Raw genomic sequence first — 15,711 nt, forward strand, 5'->3', positions numbered from 1 at the left:
GCCGCCACGCTCTAAACCAGGTGTGCCGCGCCAGCGTACAACTGCAGTGAAATCATGCCCGCAGTGTGCTACTAGACATTCGCGTGACAATTGCCCGTCACGCCAGGCTATTTGCTTTTTCTGTAATAAGACAGGACATGTTCAAAGTGTTTGCCAGAAAAAGCTCAGATCAGACACTCTTAATCATTCCATGCCCTTTGCTTCGAGCCGGAATCGAACCAAGAATACTCAGGCTCGTGAACCTTCGCCCATGGACATTCATGTGGTTCATTCCACTTCGTCCAGTGCCACTGTCTCTAACAGTGACTGTGTTCGTCCCACAAAAAGTGTGCGTCGACGTCGCCGGAAATCACGTCAATTAGCAAGTGATGCTGTCCCTGTATCAGTTCAAATTGCACAAGACAGTCGCTCTTGTCATCAGCAGGACAATAAACTTTTTGTAGATTTGGACATTAATGGCAAGGTCATACCATTCCAGCTCGATACCGGAGCTGCAGTTTCATTGCTCAATCACGACACGTACAAACAACTGGGCAAACCTCCGTTGCGTGCCGCAACTGTTAAGCTCACTACATATTCAGGACAGCAGATCCCTGTGTTAGGACAGTGCAGCCTTCTTGCAACATACAAGGGACAAACAAAACTTGTGTCATTTTACGTTCTTCATTCTTCTACTGCAGTGAACTTGTTTGGTTTAGATTTATTTCAGTTGTTTAACATGTCTATAGTAAATCAGGTCCTATCAGTGAATCAGACTGTGCCTTCAGACAGTGTTTCTCGTCTGTGTGAAGAATTTGCGGACATTTTTGCACTGGGCTTAGGTTGCGCTAAGAACTATGAAGCACATTTGGAACTGAAAGTAAACGCGCAACCGAAATTTTTCCGAGCGCGCAATTTTCCCCACGCATTGCGTGATGAGGTCGCAAGAACATTAAACGATTTAGAATCACAAGGTGTAATTGAACGTGTGCAAGCTTCTCTCTGGGCCTCACCCTTAGTAATTTTGCCAAAACCTTCCGGAAAACTGAGACTTTGTGTGTACTTCAAGGCAACAGTGAATCCACAACTCGTGATTGCAACTTTTCCCTTACCCCGCCCGGACGATCTTTTTGATAAACTGTGCCTGGGTAAATACTTTTCGAAGTTGGACCTCGCAGATGCGTAATTGCAAATCCCAGTGGACGCCGAATCCCAGCGCGTCTTGGTGGTTAACACGCATCTTGGTTTGTACCGATTCAAAAGACTGCCATTCGGGTGTGCATCCGCCCCTGCATTGTTTCAGCAATATTTACAAACTGTTTGTGCGTCGGTCCCTACTGCTGCGAACTATCTGGACGATATTGTGGTCTCCGGAAAGACAGCCGACGAGCATTTAGCACACCTACGAACATTCTTTCAGGTATTGCGACAAAATGGTCTTCGCTTGCGGAAGGACAAATGTGTGTTTTTTGCTCGTGACTTACCATACCTGGGACATGTCATAAATGCACAAGGCATACATCCGAGTCCAGAGCACCTCCGTGCCATACAAGATTTGCCTTCGCCACAGAATGTGAAGCAGCTACAGAGTGTATTGGGTAAAATTAACTTTTATCATCGCTTTCTGCGCAATGCCTCTTCCATTTCAGCTCCGTTTCATAGCTTACGCCGTAAGGGTGTTCCGTTCGTCTGGACGACGGAATGCGAACGCGCCTTTCGCCAGTTGAAATCGGCGTTGCTTTCAAATACTTGCCTTACGCCATTCGATCCCCAGAAACCCCTTTTGTTGATGGTAGATGCATCGGATTTCGGGATCGGTGCTGTGCTTGCGCACAAAGATGGGTCGCATGATCGCCCTATTGCCTTTGCGTTCAAATTGCTCTCGTCTGCGCAAAGAAATTATTCACAGATAGAGAAAGAAGCTTTGGCTCTCGTGTTTGGTGTTACTAAGTTCCATGATTTCTTGTATGGTCGTCACTTTACCATCATCACAGACCACAAACCTTTGACGTCGGTTTTTCATCCGAACAAGCCTGTACCTCCGCGTACAGCGCAGAAATTCATTCGCTGGTCTATTTTCCTCTCGCAGTACCGCTACGATATCTTGTATCGGTCCACTGCTAAGCACGGAAACGCCGATGCGTTGTCCCGTTTGCCTGTTGCTGAGGATAAAGTATTCGATTCTTCCGAACTTGCTTGTATGTTCATTGATGCGGATACCGATGAAGTGGTCGAATCGTTTCCGATTGATTTTCGTCGTGTAGCTACAGCCACAGCTGCTGACCCTGTCCTTGCTATCGTTTTGCGTTTTGTTGCTACGCAATGGCCCTTGTCAAAGTCAAGGATCGAGGATCGGTTGGTTCGCCGATTTTTTGCTCATAAGGAGAGGCTATTTGTACGACGTGGTGTTTTGTTGTTGCGTTCTGATAATGATCAATCCAGAGTCGTGGTCCCACGTTCGTTACAGTCCTCTGTCTTACGGCTTCTTCACCAAGGACATTGGGGTATAGTGCGAACGAAACAGCTTGCTCGTCAGCACTGTACTTGGTTCGGAATCGATGCTGCGATTACGAATATGTGCTCTTCTTGCATGGCGTGTGCCGAACAACAATCCGCGCCACCGCGGAAAGTCTTTGCATGGCCAAAAGCCACTTCACCTTGGCAACGCTTGCACATCGATTTTGCTGGTCCATTCTGGAATGCTCGATGGTTGGTTCTGGTAGATGCTTTCAGTAATTTTCCTTTTGTTGTCCAGATGTCTTCCATGACGTCCTCTGCCTCCATCCAAGCGTTGTCTGCTATCTTTTGCATTGAAGGTCTTCCGCAGACTATTGTTTCCGACAATGGCCCACAATTCATGTCCGCGGAATTTCAGTCATTCTGCCAGGCAAATGGTATTCAACATCTGACATCCGCGCCGTTTTCGCCTCAGTCAAACGGTGCCGCTGAACGATTGGTCCGGACTTTCAAGTCACAGATGTTGAAGTTGAAAGAGTCGCATTCCCGGGAGGAAGCATTGTTGCTCTTTTTGTCATCGTATCGCTCTCAGCCCCGAGATGGTCGCTCGCCGGCTGAGTTGCTCCACGGTCGTCCTCATCGAACCTTGATGTCTTTGCTGCATCCGCCGCATCAGGTTCCCGTGCAGCGGCAGACTTCTGCTTTTGCTCCAGGCGACATTGTATTTTATCGCAACTATCGAGGTTCACGGCGTTCGCTCGCAGGGCGCATTCTTCGCTGCCTCGGCCGCGCGATGTATTTGGTTTTGGGGGCCCCTGGTGAGGTGCATCGGCATCTCAATCAGCTGCGCCTCTGGCGTCGCACGGGTTCTGCCGCTCCCCGTCTGCTTTCAGCGACGGTGCCGTCCAGTCAGCGCCCTGGAGACCCATCTACTGGCTCGCCTCATCCCCAGGTGTTACCGACGATGCCTTCCATTTTGCCCCATGGCGACGCGCCACCGCAGCCGCCGCCGCCGCCGCCTGTTCTCCTGCCGGCGCCGCCCGCATTCGACGCTTCGCTGCAGCCGCCAAGCGCCTCCCTGGGTCACACGCCGCCGATCGCTTCCCGTGACCAGCTGTCCTCCGCCATGGAACTCTTGCCCGCTCCGGACCGCATGACGTCATCGCGCGTCGGGTACCCCGACGCAATGGAGGTCGACCCTTCGGCCCCTCCTGTCTCTTTACGGGCGCATACACCGCATGTTGACGTGCACCCTGGACTAGGTTTTCAGGCGTTTCCTAGCTCCCCTCGGACCGAATGGCCGGGTGCGGGTGGCACAGCCTCGCCTGTTGTTAGGCTCCCCACCTCATCGCATACGTCAACATGGGGTCCTCCCCACGGCGGGCGGAAGCCTTATAACACGACCGTTCGCCGATTTGCGGGGGAGGAATGTGGTGTCACCGCCAGACACCACACTTGCTAGGTGGTAGCTTAAATCGGCCGCGGTCCATTTAGTACATGTCGGACCCGCGTGTCGCCACTGTGTGATCGCAGACCGAGCGCCACCACAAGGCAGGTCTCGAGATACGGAAGAGCACTCGCCCCAGTTGTACGACGACTTTGCTAGCGACTACACTGACGAAGCCTTTGTCTCATTTGCCGAGAGACAGTTAGAATAGCCTTCAGCTAAGTCAATGGCTACGACCTAGCAAGGCGCCATTAACCATTTTAAGATAGAGTCTCACTTGTATCATCAAGGAATGCTGTATTCACATGAAGGATTAAAAGTTAAGTATTAAAGCAGCTACGTACTTTTCTTGCTACCATTCATTACGTATCCTGTTTCAGACCTCTATCTAGCCTACATGAGATTACGCGTGCCTTTCGGCTACTTCAGTGTGGCGTAGCTGTCTTGTTACGCCACAACACAATTACAAATTAAAAATTTCAGGATTTTTTTCCTTCACTTCTACTGTGAAACCTTGCTTTTTGCCAAATGTCATGATTCTTGGTCAACGTGAAGTGCAGTATCGGTTTTAATGAGTGAGTTTGAGAGTCAAAGAATGGTCTTGTGTTGTATTGATTTAGAAGCTTGAATTTTTTTTTATACTGCTAAGAGATCGTAGACCTAAGTAACTGACATAGTTTTCAGTGTGATAACTCTCCCATTCCTGAGGAAAGTGCGTGTTTACAGTCGTGCAAACAGATGGACGGACAGAAACGAAGTGATCCTATACTGTCTCCATTTCCGTTTTTAGCGACTGAGGCATGGAGCTCTAAGAAACATTACCGCAATTTTGTACGTTTTTATGGTCCTAAAATTATAACTTTGGTTTGTTCGTTGGTTTTCAGCATCAAAGTAAGCTATCGATAACAAATAGTGATCGGAATTCTCTGGGGTATAGTAAGTTTTTTTGTGTCACCCATGAAATTTAATTCTTGTGACATGACGCATCACGAATCTGATCGACTCATATCTAAAAAGTGGCAATTTGAGAGTCTAGATTTCCACCTTCCGACATGGATACATTTCGGCGGACTTCCATACTCCCTTGATCAGATTACAAAATACTACAATGAGACACAGTTTCGCCAAGTCAGAGCTTTCTGTTATGCTACGGTATTTTGCTACTGATAATTCTTTCGAAGATTTGAAATTTACAAGTGCAGTTTCAGGCCAAAGTATTTGACACATAGTTATGGAGCTGTGTCATCAATAATATATGCATTAAAGATTATATTCGGGTAAGTAATACATGTACACACATCTGTATCTATACATACTTTTATTCGTGACTTTGCATTAACAAAAGTTTTTGAAACACCTTGCTTCTTTGCTGTAGGGTACCGTACCCTGTATTTTTTGGGCACAAATCATTGACTCATTTTTTGAATTTTTGTTTTTGTACTCGTCTGCCCTAACATCCCACAATACCAGCATTGATTCATACATTTGATTCACTCTAATAAGAACGCTCTCTCGTCCGGCTTTGAACTCGTTTTCAACACAACACTAAAAGTGAACACAAAGATATTCAGGGACTGTAGCACGGAAGAGACTCCAAAGGCAGCGCAGTATATTTCAAAAGTTTTTGGCGTGCTCAGTATTATTGTGCAATCTCACAATCTCACCCCTATACCCTACCGTTCAACATCACTGCGCAATAATATTGACAATCTAGAGGTCGCTTTACTCTTAACAGTGGCTCTTAAATGAAGAAATGCTACAGTATTGTCACTGACAATACTACAATAAACACTATCATTGTTACTATCATGATTACACAATAAATTAATCACTATGACTTACCAAAATTGAGAAGGTAAGTCAATTACAAAAAAACAACATTTCTTATATCTACTGCTCCTTTGTAAGAGAAGACCTAAGGACCGTAAATCATCACAATATATAATATAGTGTATTTATAACATGGCTGTCCAATATAATTGATGTCCCTATGTACTACATATGTCCAAAGTACTTAAAAGATCTCTACCATACGAATGTATGAATAGAACACAAATCACAAACGACAGTGATATTTCCTACAGAAACAAAGGAACTTATGCAGTGGTAGAATTATAAATTCATGGATGCATCATTCTCTTTGGACAGTGTAACTTAGCTATGCTCTGCTGCAAAATGAAGAGAAAAAGATAGAGAGAGGATGAAAAGAGGGAGGAATCTTTATTCTGCACATGGCTTGGTACAGGGAGTAGTACTGAAATTATGTAGGTGCAATCATTATAGAATAAGATCACCGAAAACTATTAGCAGCTATAAAAGTGTTACTATGTTTCTACTGTATTTTATGTCATCTAGTCATCAGCAATCATAAATTTTCCATTTTGAATTTTTGTTACAAAACTGTGACATTTATTTTAATTTATCTCTTATGAGAACAAAAGTGTGACTACCTTTGTTGTGGGTTCCAGTTTCTTCGTCCTTCGTCGTGTACAGATTATTCCAGTACTGAACTTCGCCAGAGGCAGTAAAAAAGAATATGATTCCAGTTACAACGAGTATCCCGAATGTTATCCAGAAGACTATCCTCCACTCTTCCAGAGTACTCTGCAAAATATTAATCACATGTTGATTCAAATGTTGATTTCTAATCGTATGTTACATTGAAAAGTGTTGTTCTCAGAAATTAACCTGTTGAAGTAGGTTGATCTAAGCTAAACACTGAAATCATGAAAAACTAAGACAGGGCTGTACTAAGCATTTGCACATCACAAGTAATAGTGTAAAATTCCAAGCATTGTCATCAGACCATGAAAATGTATATACATGACAGCAAAATTAAACTCAAATAACAACATACCAACTATTTGGAACATAATAAAAGTGATGTAGGAAAATGAAGACATTTCTTTAGAGGTACGTAAATAACTGATCAAAGACAGTCTTCATCCTACAGATAATTAAAAAAAATATGTTGGCAGCAGATAATTTAGATTTGAACACTTCTGTAGCAAACAGCCCGTAGTTTCTACAAAAATCATTCCAAAACAAGTTGATAAAATTCAGTAACATTCTATATCTCTAAAGAAGTTCTCGCTGTTACCAGTTCTCTTAAAAATAAGTGTTGAAGTGGTTACGGCGACATCAGTAGTAATATAATGAAATATTTTTTAACTGAACCTTGTAACATTTTGGGTTACTTATGTTGTGGACCTTTTCAAAGACGTACTTTCGTAGATAAACATCAACGTTCCGTTGCCAAGTCACTTCACAAAAAATGAAAAAAAGTAAAGAAGTTCCAATAAATCTCTTAACTGCCAGTGTTTTCGAAAATTCTTGAGGAAATGTATAACAGATTTCATAAACACTTCATATTGGAAAATATACTCATTAGCAAACAGTTTGGGTTTCCCAAATGACAGATGATGTAATGCAATCAGTAAGTCATAAATTATACCAAAACAAATATTTTGTAACTTTTCACTATGTGAACTGGGCAATTATCGTGCAAAAGCTAAAATAATATGGAATAGTACACACAGCAGGTTTATATTTTTTATCTAATTTGCTTGACAGAAAGCAGAGTGTATCAGTTCCATATTCATCACATAACAATACACACTTAGAATCTGAAGCAGCATGACATGGTGTGGCACTGGATTATAATTTGGTTTCCGTTCACTCTGATGCATAAAAATAATCTCTACTACCTGCGTATTAGAAGACTACACTGATGAGCTATACATTATGACCATTTGCTAAGTTGCTTGTTTGTCCGCCTTGGGACGAAATACATCAGTGATTACGGGTATCAGGGATTCGACAGTTTGCTGGTAGGTTTGTGGAGGAATGTGGCATTAGATGTCTACGCATAGGTCACGTAATTCGCGTAAATAACGGGCAGCTGATTTTTGTACGAACTGTTGTTGCCCGTTAGATACCCGGATGGGTTCCATAGGATTTGCATCAGACGAATTTGATCGCCGAGACATCCCGAAACCCCTCTAGCACGGTTCTGTCTCGGAGACACCAACAATTATACTGCTGAAAGATGACACGGCCGTCGGGGAAGACATCAAGCATTAAGACGAAGTAATTATTCCTGAATTCCAATCAAGAACAAATGCCAAGATAAGAAACATAGAAGTAGATATCCTCGGTGTCGCAAAGCAGCTTAAATCACTTAATAAAAGCAACGCTTCCGGTCTAGATTGTATACCAGTCAGGTTCCTCTCACAGTATGCTGATAAAATAGCTCCATATTTAGCAATTATATACAACCGCTCGCTCACAGAAAGATCCGTACCTAAAGACTGGAAAATTGATCAAGTCACACCAATACCCAAAAAGGGAAGTACGAGTAATCCGCCGAATCACAGGCCCTTGACACTAGCGTCAATTTACAGTAGGGTGTTGGAACATATACTGTGTTCAAACATAATGAAGTACCTCGAAGAAAACGATTTACTGACACATAGTCAGCACGGATTCAGGAAATATCGTTCTTGCGGAACACAAATAGCTCTTTATACTCATGAGGTAATGAGTATTATCGACAGGGGATGTCATATTGAATCCAGAATACTTACGACACTGTTCCTCACAAGCGTCTTCCAACCAAACTGCGTGCCTATGGAATATCGCCTCAATTGTGCGACTGGATTCGTGATTTCCTGTCAGAAAGGTCACAGTTCGTAGTAACAGACATAAAATCATCGAGTTAAGCAAATAATATCCAGCGTTGCCCAAGGAAGTGTTAAGGCCCTCTATTGTTCCTGATCTATATTAACGACATAGGAGACAATCTCAGTAACTGTCTTAGATTGTCTGCAGATGATGCTGTGATTCTTCAGTCCGGAACCGCACTGCTACTAAGGTCGCAGGTTCGAATCCTGCCTCGGGCATGGATGTGTGTAATGTCCTTAGGTTAGTTAGGTTTAAGTAGTTCTAAGTCTAGGGGACTGATGACCTCAGATGTTAAGTCCCATAGTGCTTAGAGCCATCTGATGCTGTCATTTAGCGTCTTGTAAAGTCATCAGCTAACCAAAACGAATTGCAAAATGATTTAGATAAGATATCTGTATGGTGCGAAAAGTGGCAATTGACCCTGAATAAAGAAAAGCGTGAAGTTATTCACATGACTACTAAAAGAAATCCACTAAATTTAGATTACGCGGTAAGTCACACAAATCTGAAGGCCGTAAATTCAACTAAATACTTAGGGATTACAGTTACAAATACCCTGAACTGGAACGATCACATAGATAATGTTGTGGGTGGAGCAAACCAAAGACTGCGATGCATTGGCAGAACACTTAGAAGGTGCAACAGGTCTACCAAAGAGACTGCTTACGCCATGCTTGTCCGCCCTATTCTGGAGTATTGCTGTGCGGTGTGGCATCCGCACCAGGTGGGACTGACGGATGACATCGAAAAAGTACAAAAAGGGCAGCTCTTTTTGTATTATTGCGAAATAGGGGAGATAGTGTCACAGACATGATACGTGAATTGGAGTGGCAATCAGTAGAACAAAGGCGTTTTTCGTTGCGACGGAATCTTCTCATGTAATTTCAATAACCAGTTTTCTCCGACTGCAAAAACATTCTGTTGGCACCCACCTACATAGGGAGAAATGATAAAATAAGAGAAATGAGGGCTCGCACAGAAAAATTGAAGTGTTCGTTTTACCCACGCGCCCTTCGAGAGTGGAACGGTAGAGAGACAGCTTGAAGGTGGTTCATTGAACCCTCTGTTGTGAATAGCAGAGTAATCACGTAGATGTAGATGTAGAAGGGATGCAGTGGTTCGCAGCTGTCAGCGTGTCTTCGATTATTACCACAGGTCCAATGCAAGCGCAGTCTCCAGTAGCATAATACCTGCTTGCACGAGTCTGCGTCCGTGACGCTCTGCACGTTTCGAGCCGCCGTTCACCTTGATTACTGCGGTTGTGGAGAGTATCAGCGACTTAGTATAGCAAAAATGTGATTCAGACGAAGAGCCGACGCGTTTCCATTGACCAACGGTCGAATCCCGATAGTTCCGTGCCCCCTGCAGTCGTAATTCAGGCTGTCGTTGGGTAGACATGTGAACGCGCACGGGTAGTCTGCTGCGGAGCTCCAAACTCAACAATGTACGATGAACGGTGCGCTCCGAAGCACCTGTGTGTGCACCAGCATTGTGCTCTTTCGGCAGAGATGCCACTGATCACCACCTATCCTACTTTACAGAGCCGACAATCCTGCGAATACCACGTTCTGTGAAGAGTCATGGACGTCCAACCATTTAGCGCCCAGTGGTAGTTTCACTGCTCTACCTCTTTCCGTAGAAGCTCGCGACAGTAGCAAGTGAATATTCGACCCTCTTCGCCGTTTTCCAAATACTCGTTCAAAGGCTCGGCGCAAAAGTAATCTGTCCTTCGTCTGATTCGCTTATCTCAATGGATTTTCCCATTTGCAGCCCACGTATTCGCTATGGTGATCCCCCGTTTAAGTCTGCTCCCCTTACGTACTTTCGTCACCACGTCCCGTGCGCGCAACGTCAGCAGGTGGAATCCTACATTGCGGTAGGCAGTGGTCATAATGCTTTGGTTTATCAGTGTACTTGCGTTACATGCCGCCATGTTACATGTTACAATTCGGAGCCTTCTGCTGGCAAACGGTTACAACTTGCGTCAGCGGAACAGCTAACTCGACCGAGTAATATGGATGAAATGTAATACCTCAACTGATACTGAGAACAAAATAAGAAATACGGAGGCATTACTCTTGAGCACGCTCTCGTAGAGCACTCGTGTTGTTCCTATTTAGTGTTGTTAGCAGGCCTGGTATGGTATGTAATGTGAGTGAACAGTGTCAGGTATTGAGGGATCACTGTGAAGAACATGGAGACAGCACTATTAGCACGTAACAGAGATTGATAAGGTCCTCATTGTAGGCATTCATTTGGACGGCTGGTCGAATCGTGTTATATACAGATTTCTGGGACATTCCGATGAGACAGTAGCACGATATTCGACTGCATGGGAACACAGGTAGGAATACTCGTCGTCTGCCATCACAAGGAAAGATCGTCGTATTGTGCAGCCTTACATTGTAACACCTTCATATTTGCTCCTATCATACGGGAACAAGTAATGGGCACCCTGAACATTATGTGTCATTCCGCACCATTGCTGGGAGACTACAGCAACCTGAATAAGGAATTGCCGTCCCAGGCGTATGCTACCGTTAACATCATTTCACGAACGTTTGGGTTTGGAATGCTACCACGAACGGGAAGCATGGACTGGTAAAGAACGGCGTCGCATTGCATTCACCGATGAATCGTTGTTCTGCACTGTCCCAAATGACAATCGTCGGCGAGTACGGTGGCGAACTGGTAACGAGTCCCAGGTCTTGGAGAGGCTGTAGCGTTCTTACTTCTGGTGTCGTGCTCTGTGGGGACCATCGGGTGTGGTTTCAGGTTTACAGGTTGAAGTGACTGAAGGAACTTCGACGGCACAGACATCATGTATCCAATGTGTTCCCTCTCACGTGACAGTATGGTGGTACCATTTTTCAACTGGGCAAGGTTCGTCCATGCTCTGTGTCTCCGTGAACAGTCTGCGTTATGATGGTGTACTCTCATGGCCAATTACATCTCCACGTACGTCTCCATTGGAACATACGTGGGACCACTTCGTCCCAGTGCCCATATCCATGGTATCAACGACCATTAACAACAGTTGTCGGCGAGTTTGTCTCTGGAGAGGATTCAACGGCATTATGATACCCATGCCAGCCGAATGTGTGCATGCATCCAGGCCAGAGAGGGTGCAACGCCATACTGATAAGCGGGCGGATTCTGCCGAGTTCTTTGCAGATTTTACTCTATTTTCCAATAACTGAATCACGTATCCTCTCACCCGTGCTGTTTCATTTCGTTTTCTCATCCCATTCTCGGCTTTTTTATTTCTTTGTTTTGTCGAACAGTGCATTTTCCTCCTCAGCTTTTCATATTCAGTGGCGACCTTTATCACCGAAAACAGCAGTGGTAATTCTCCGTTCTGTAGATGCTGTTTCATCTATTCTTAATGGAAGGCTGTGCATCGTTTTAGTTAGATTCTCGGTTCCGCATTACCACGGATGATCTTCGACGGCGAGTATGCCGTCGATGAAAACTAGTTACCAGCAAGATCTCTGTGTCATAATACTTGAGCTCCTATAGTTCACTGAACTGACAACCAATTTCTTTTGGTAAGTCAAAGAAAATACCATCTGAAAGTTATATTGTACGATGTGAATAATTCCTGGTATCTCGTCTCATTCAGTACTTACTTCTTTCGTTTTTTCTGTCTTTGCACAGCTGCACGGCCACAATAATGCTACGAACAATCATTAAAAGGGTTTCAAATGGTTCAAATGCTCTAAGCACTATGGGACATCTGAGATCATCAGTCCCCTAGACGTAGAACTACTTAAACCTAACTAACCTAATGACATCACACACATCCATGCCCGAGGCAGGAGTCGAACCTGCGACCGCAGCAGCAGCGGGGTTCCGGACTGAAATGCATAGAACCGCTCGGCCACAGCGGCCGGCTTAAAAGGGTTTAGAATCTGATGATGAATCGTTATGTCATTCGCAACCTGTCATGGTAAATAAAATCTGAATCATCACAAAAACCGACTGGTTGAGTTATTCCAGAAAAGCTAGAATAATTCCGGCAACAAAGAACATAAAATCAAAAGAGTCACTGAAAAATATCAGCGTACATAAACACAAGTAAATTTCACGGAAAATGGCAGTATTTTGGCACCTTCATTTTAGCAGAACCCCTCGGTATATTTCTAGTATCAACCCTCTCAGTAGCGCCTTATTTAGCGAGAATATTGAAAACATACTAATTATCTGTCCTTCTCTGTTGAGAACACCCTCGAACATCTAATGTACATCTATCGGAATAAAACATTTTTGTGGTCTGCTAATTGTTCAATAATGGAAGGAAAGGTCACTAATTGACTGGAATTGGACCTCAACTTTTGGAAGACGACACGTGGAATAACACTGGTGTATATTTATGTTTCATTTTGCAACACCCCTTTATAGCGATAATACGAAAAACTTAGTTTATTTTGTTACCCATCTACATCTACATCTACATTTATACTCCCCAAGCCACCCAACGGTGTGTGGCCGAGGGCACTTTACGTGCCACTGTCATTACCTCCCTTTCCTGTTCCAGTCGCGTATGGTTCGCGGGAAGAACGACTGCCGCAAAGCCTCCGTACGCGCTCGAATCTCTCTTATTTTACATTCGTGATCTCCTCGGGAGGTATAAGTAGGGGGAAGCAATATATTCGATACCTCATCCAGAAACGCGCCCTCTCGAAACCTGGACAGAAAGGTACACCGCGATGCAGAGCGCCTCTCTTGCGGAGTCTGCCACTTGAGTTTGCTAAACATCTCCGTAACGCTATCACGCTTACCAAGTAACCCTGTGACGAAAGGCGTCGCTCTTCTTTGGATCTTCTCTATCTCCTCTATCAACCCGACCTGGTACGGATCCCACACTGATGAGCGATACTCAAGTATAGGTCGAACGAGTGTTTTGTAAGCCACCTCCTTTGTTGATGGACTACATTTTCTAAGGACTCTCCCAATGAATCTCAACCTGGCACCCGCCTTACCAACAATTAATTTTATATGATCATTTCACTTCAAATCGTCCGTACGCATACTCCCAGATATTTTACAGAAGTAACTGCTACCAGTGTTTGTTCCGCTATCATATAATCATACAATAAAGGATCCTTCTTTCTATGTATTCGCTACACACTACATTTATCTACGTTAGGGGTCAGTTGCCACTCCCTGTACCAAGTGCCTATCCGCTGCAGATCTTCCTGCATTTCGCTGCAATTTTCAAATGCTGCAACTTCTCTGTATACTACAGCATCATCCGCGAAAAACCGCATGGAACTTCCGACACTATCTAATAGGTCATTTATATATATTGTAAAAAGCAATGGTCCCATAACACTCCCCTGTGGCACGCCAGAGGTTACTTTAACGTCTGTAGACGTCTCTCCATTGATAACAACATGCTGTGATTTGTTTGCTAAAAACTCTTCAATCCAGCCACACAGCTGGTCTGATATTCCGTAGGCTCTTACTTTGTTTATCAGGCGATAGTGTAGCACTGTATCGAATGCCTTCCGGAAGTCAAGGAAAATGGCATCTACCTGGGAGCCTGTACTTAATATTTTCTGGGTCTCATGAGCAAATAAAGCGAGTTGGGTCTCACACGATCGCTGTTTCCGGAATCCATATCGACTCCTACAGAGTAGATTCTGGGTTTCCAGAAACGACGTGATACGCGAGCAAAAAACATGTTCTAAAATTCTACAACAGATCGACGTCAGACCTATAGTTTTGCGCATCTGCTCGACGACCCTTCTTGAAAACTGGAACTGCCTGTGCTCTTTTCCAATCATTTGGAACCTTCCGTTCCTCAAGAGACTTGCGGTACACGGCTGTTAGAAGCCAGACATATAGATCACACATAGATATCTTTACACATTTCTGTGCACTCCTTCCTTTAGCATTTTCATTTACTTGTTTTTCCCGTTTCTTTTAATTTTAATTCATTACCTGTTTGCATCATGCTTGAGCGCTGTGTCGTGCTCGATAATCAGAAGAGTTTTTCACAGAAAATATCACCTTTTCCTAGCGAGAAGTTTGTGGCACTTACGTTGTAGGCAACAACTCCGATCAGGTACGGGGCCACCATGCCCGTGATGGAGCCAGCGCCGTTGACGAAGGCCATCAGCGTGCCGGCGTAGTTGGGGCTGAGGTCCAGCGCGTTCACCTTCATACCGGGGTAGAACGTCCCCATCAGGGCCATCCCGACCGTGAAGAGGGCCACCACGGTTACCCGGTCACAGTTTGCGTACGACGCTCCAATGATGCCGGCGGCGGGTCCAACGGCGGCTGAAAGAAATGACATTTTTGTTAGGTGACTTTTAACAGCCTGTTTTACAGGAAAATTTTCAATAAAACAGCTGATCGGGAAACATGCATTTCATGAAAGAAATATTTTAATAAATACGGCATAAAAAGTCGTATTGAATCGCTTTTTCCTTTATACAAATGTAATTGTCTCATTTGGAATTGTTACATGGCAGGTGTAGAAATAATTTACTAACTGACTATGTTACACCACTGGCCATTAAGAAATGCAGATGAAAAACGGATATTCATTGGACAAATATATTACACTAGAACTGATATGTGATTATATTTTCACGCAATTTGGGTGCATAGAATCTGAGAAATCAGTACCGAGAACAACCACCGCTGGCCGTAATAACGGCCTTGATACGCCTGGACATTGAGTCAAACAGAACTTGGATGGCGTGTACAGGTACAGCTGTGACGAGCCAGTTGCTCGGCCACCATTGACCAGACGTTTTCAATTGGTGAGAGATCTGGAGAATGTGCTGGCTAGGACAGCAATCGAACATTTTCTGTATCCAGCAAGGGCCGTACAGGACCTGCAACATCCGGTCGTGCATTATTCTGCTGAAATGTAGGGTTTCGCAGGGATCGGATGAAAGTTAGAGCCACGAGTCGTAACACATCTGAAATGTAACGTCCACTGTTCAAAGTGACGTCAATGGGCACAAGACGTTACCAAGACCTGTAACCAATGGGACTCCATACCATCACGCCGTGTGATACGCCAGTATGGCGATGACAAATATACGCTTCCAACGTGCGTTCACCGCAATGTCGCCAAACACGGATGCGACCATCATGATGCTGTAAACATAACCTGGATTCATCCGAAA

The 15,711-nt window shown here is 44.4% G+C and overlaps 1 protein-coding gene across 2 annotated transcripts in view; it reads right to left on the reverse strand.

Moving 5' to 3' along the window:
- Positions 1-15,711, reverse strand: part of LOC126416451 (putative inorganic phosphate cotransporter) — a 376,726-nt gene that overhangs the window by 11,774 nt on the left and 349,241 nt on the right. For both annotated transcript variants that reach the window (XM_050084178.1, XM_050084179.1), the window contains exons 8-9: positions 14,613-14,851; positions 6,334-6,487 (exon numbers count right to left, since the gene is read on the reverse strand). In XM_050084178.1, coding sequence (XP_049940135.1) covers positions 6,334-6,487; positions 14,613-14,851 — 393 coding nt within the window. The remainder of the gene's footprint in view (positions 1-6,333; positions 6,488-14,612; positions 14,852-15,711) is intronic.

This window comes from Schistocerca serialis, chromosome 8, assembly GCF_023864345.2.
Source record: "Schistocerca serialis cubense isolate TAMUIC-IGC-003099 chromosome 8, iqSchSeri2.2, whole genome shotgun sequence".
NCBI lineage: Eukaryota > Metazoa > Arthropoda > Insecta > Orthoptera > Acrididae > Schistocerca > Schistocerca serialis.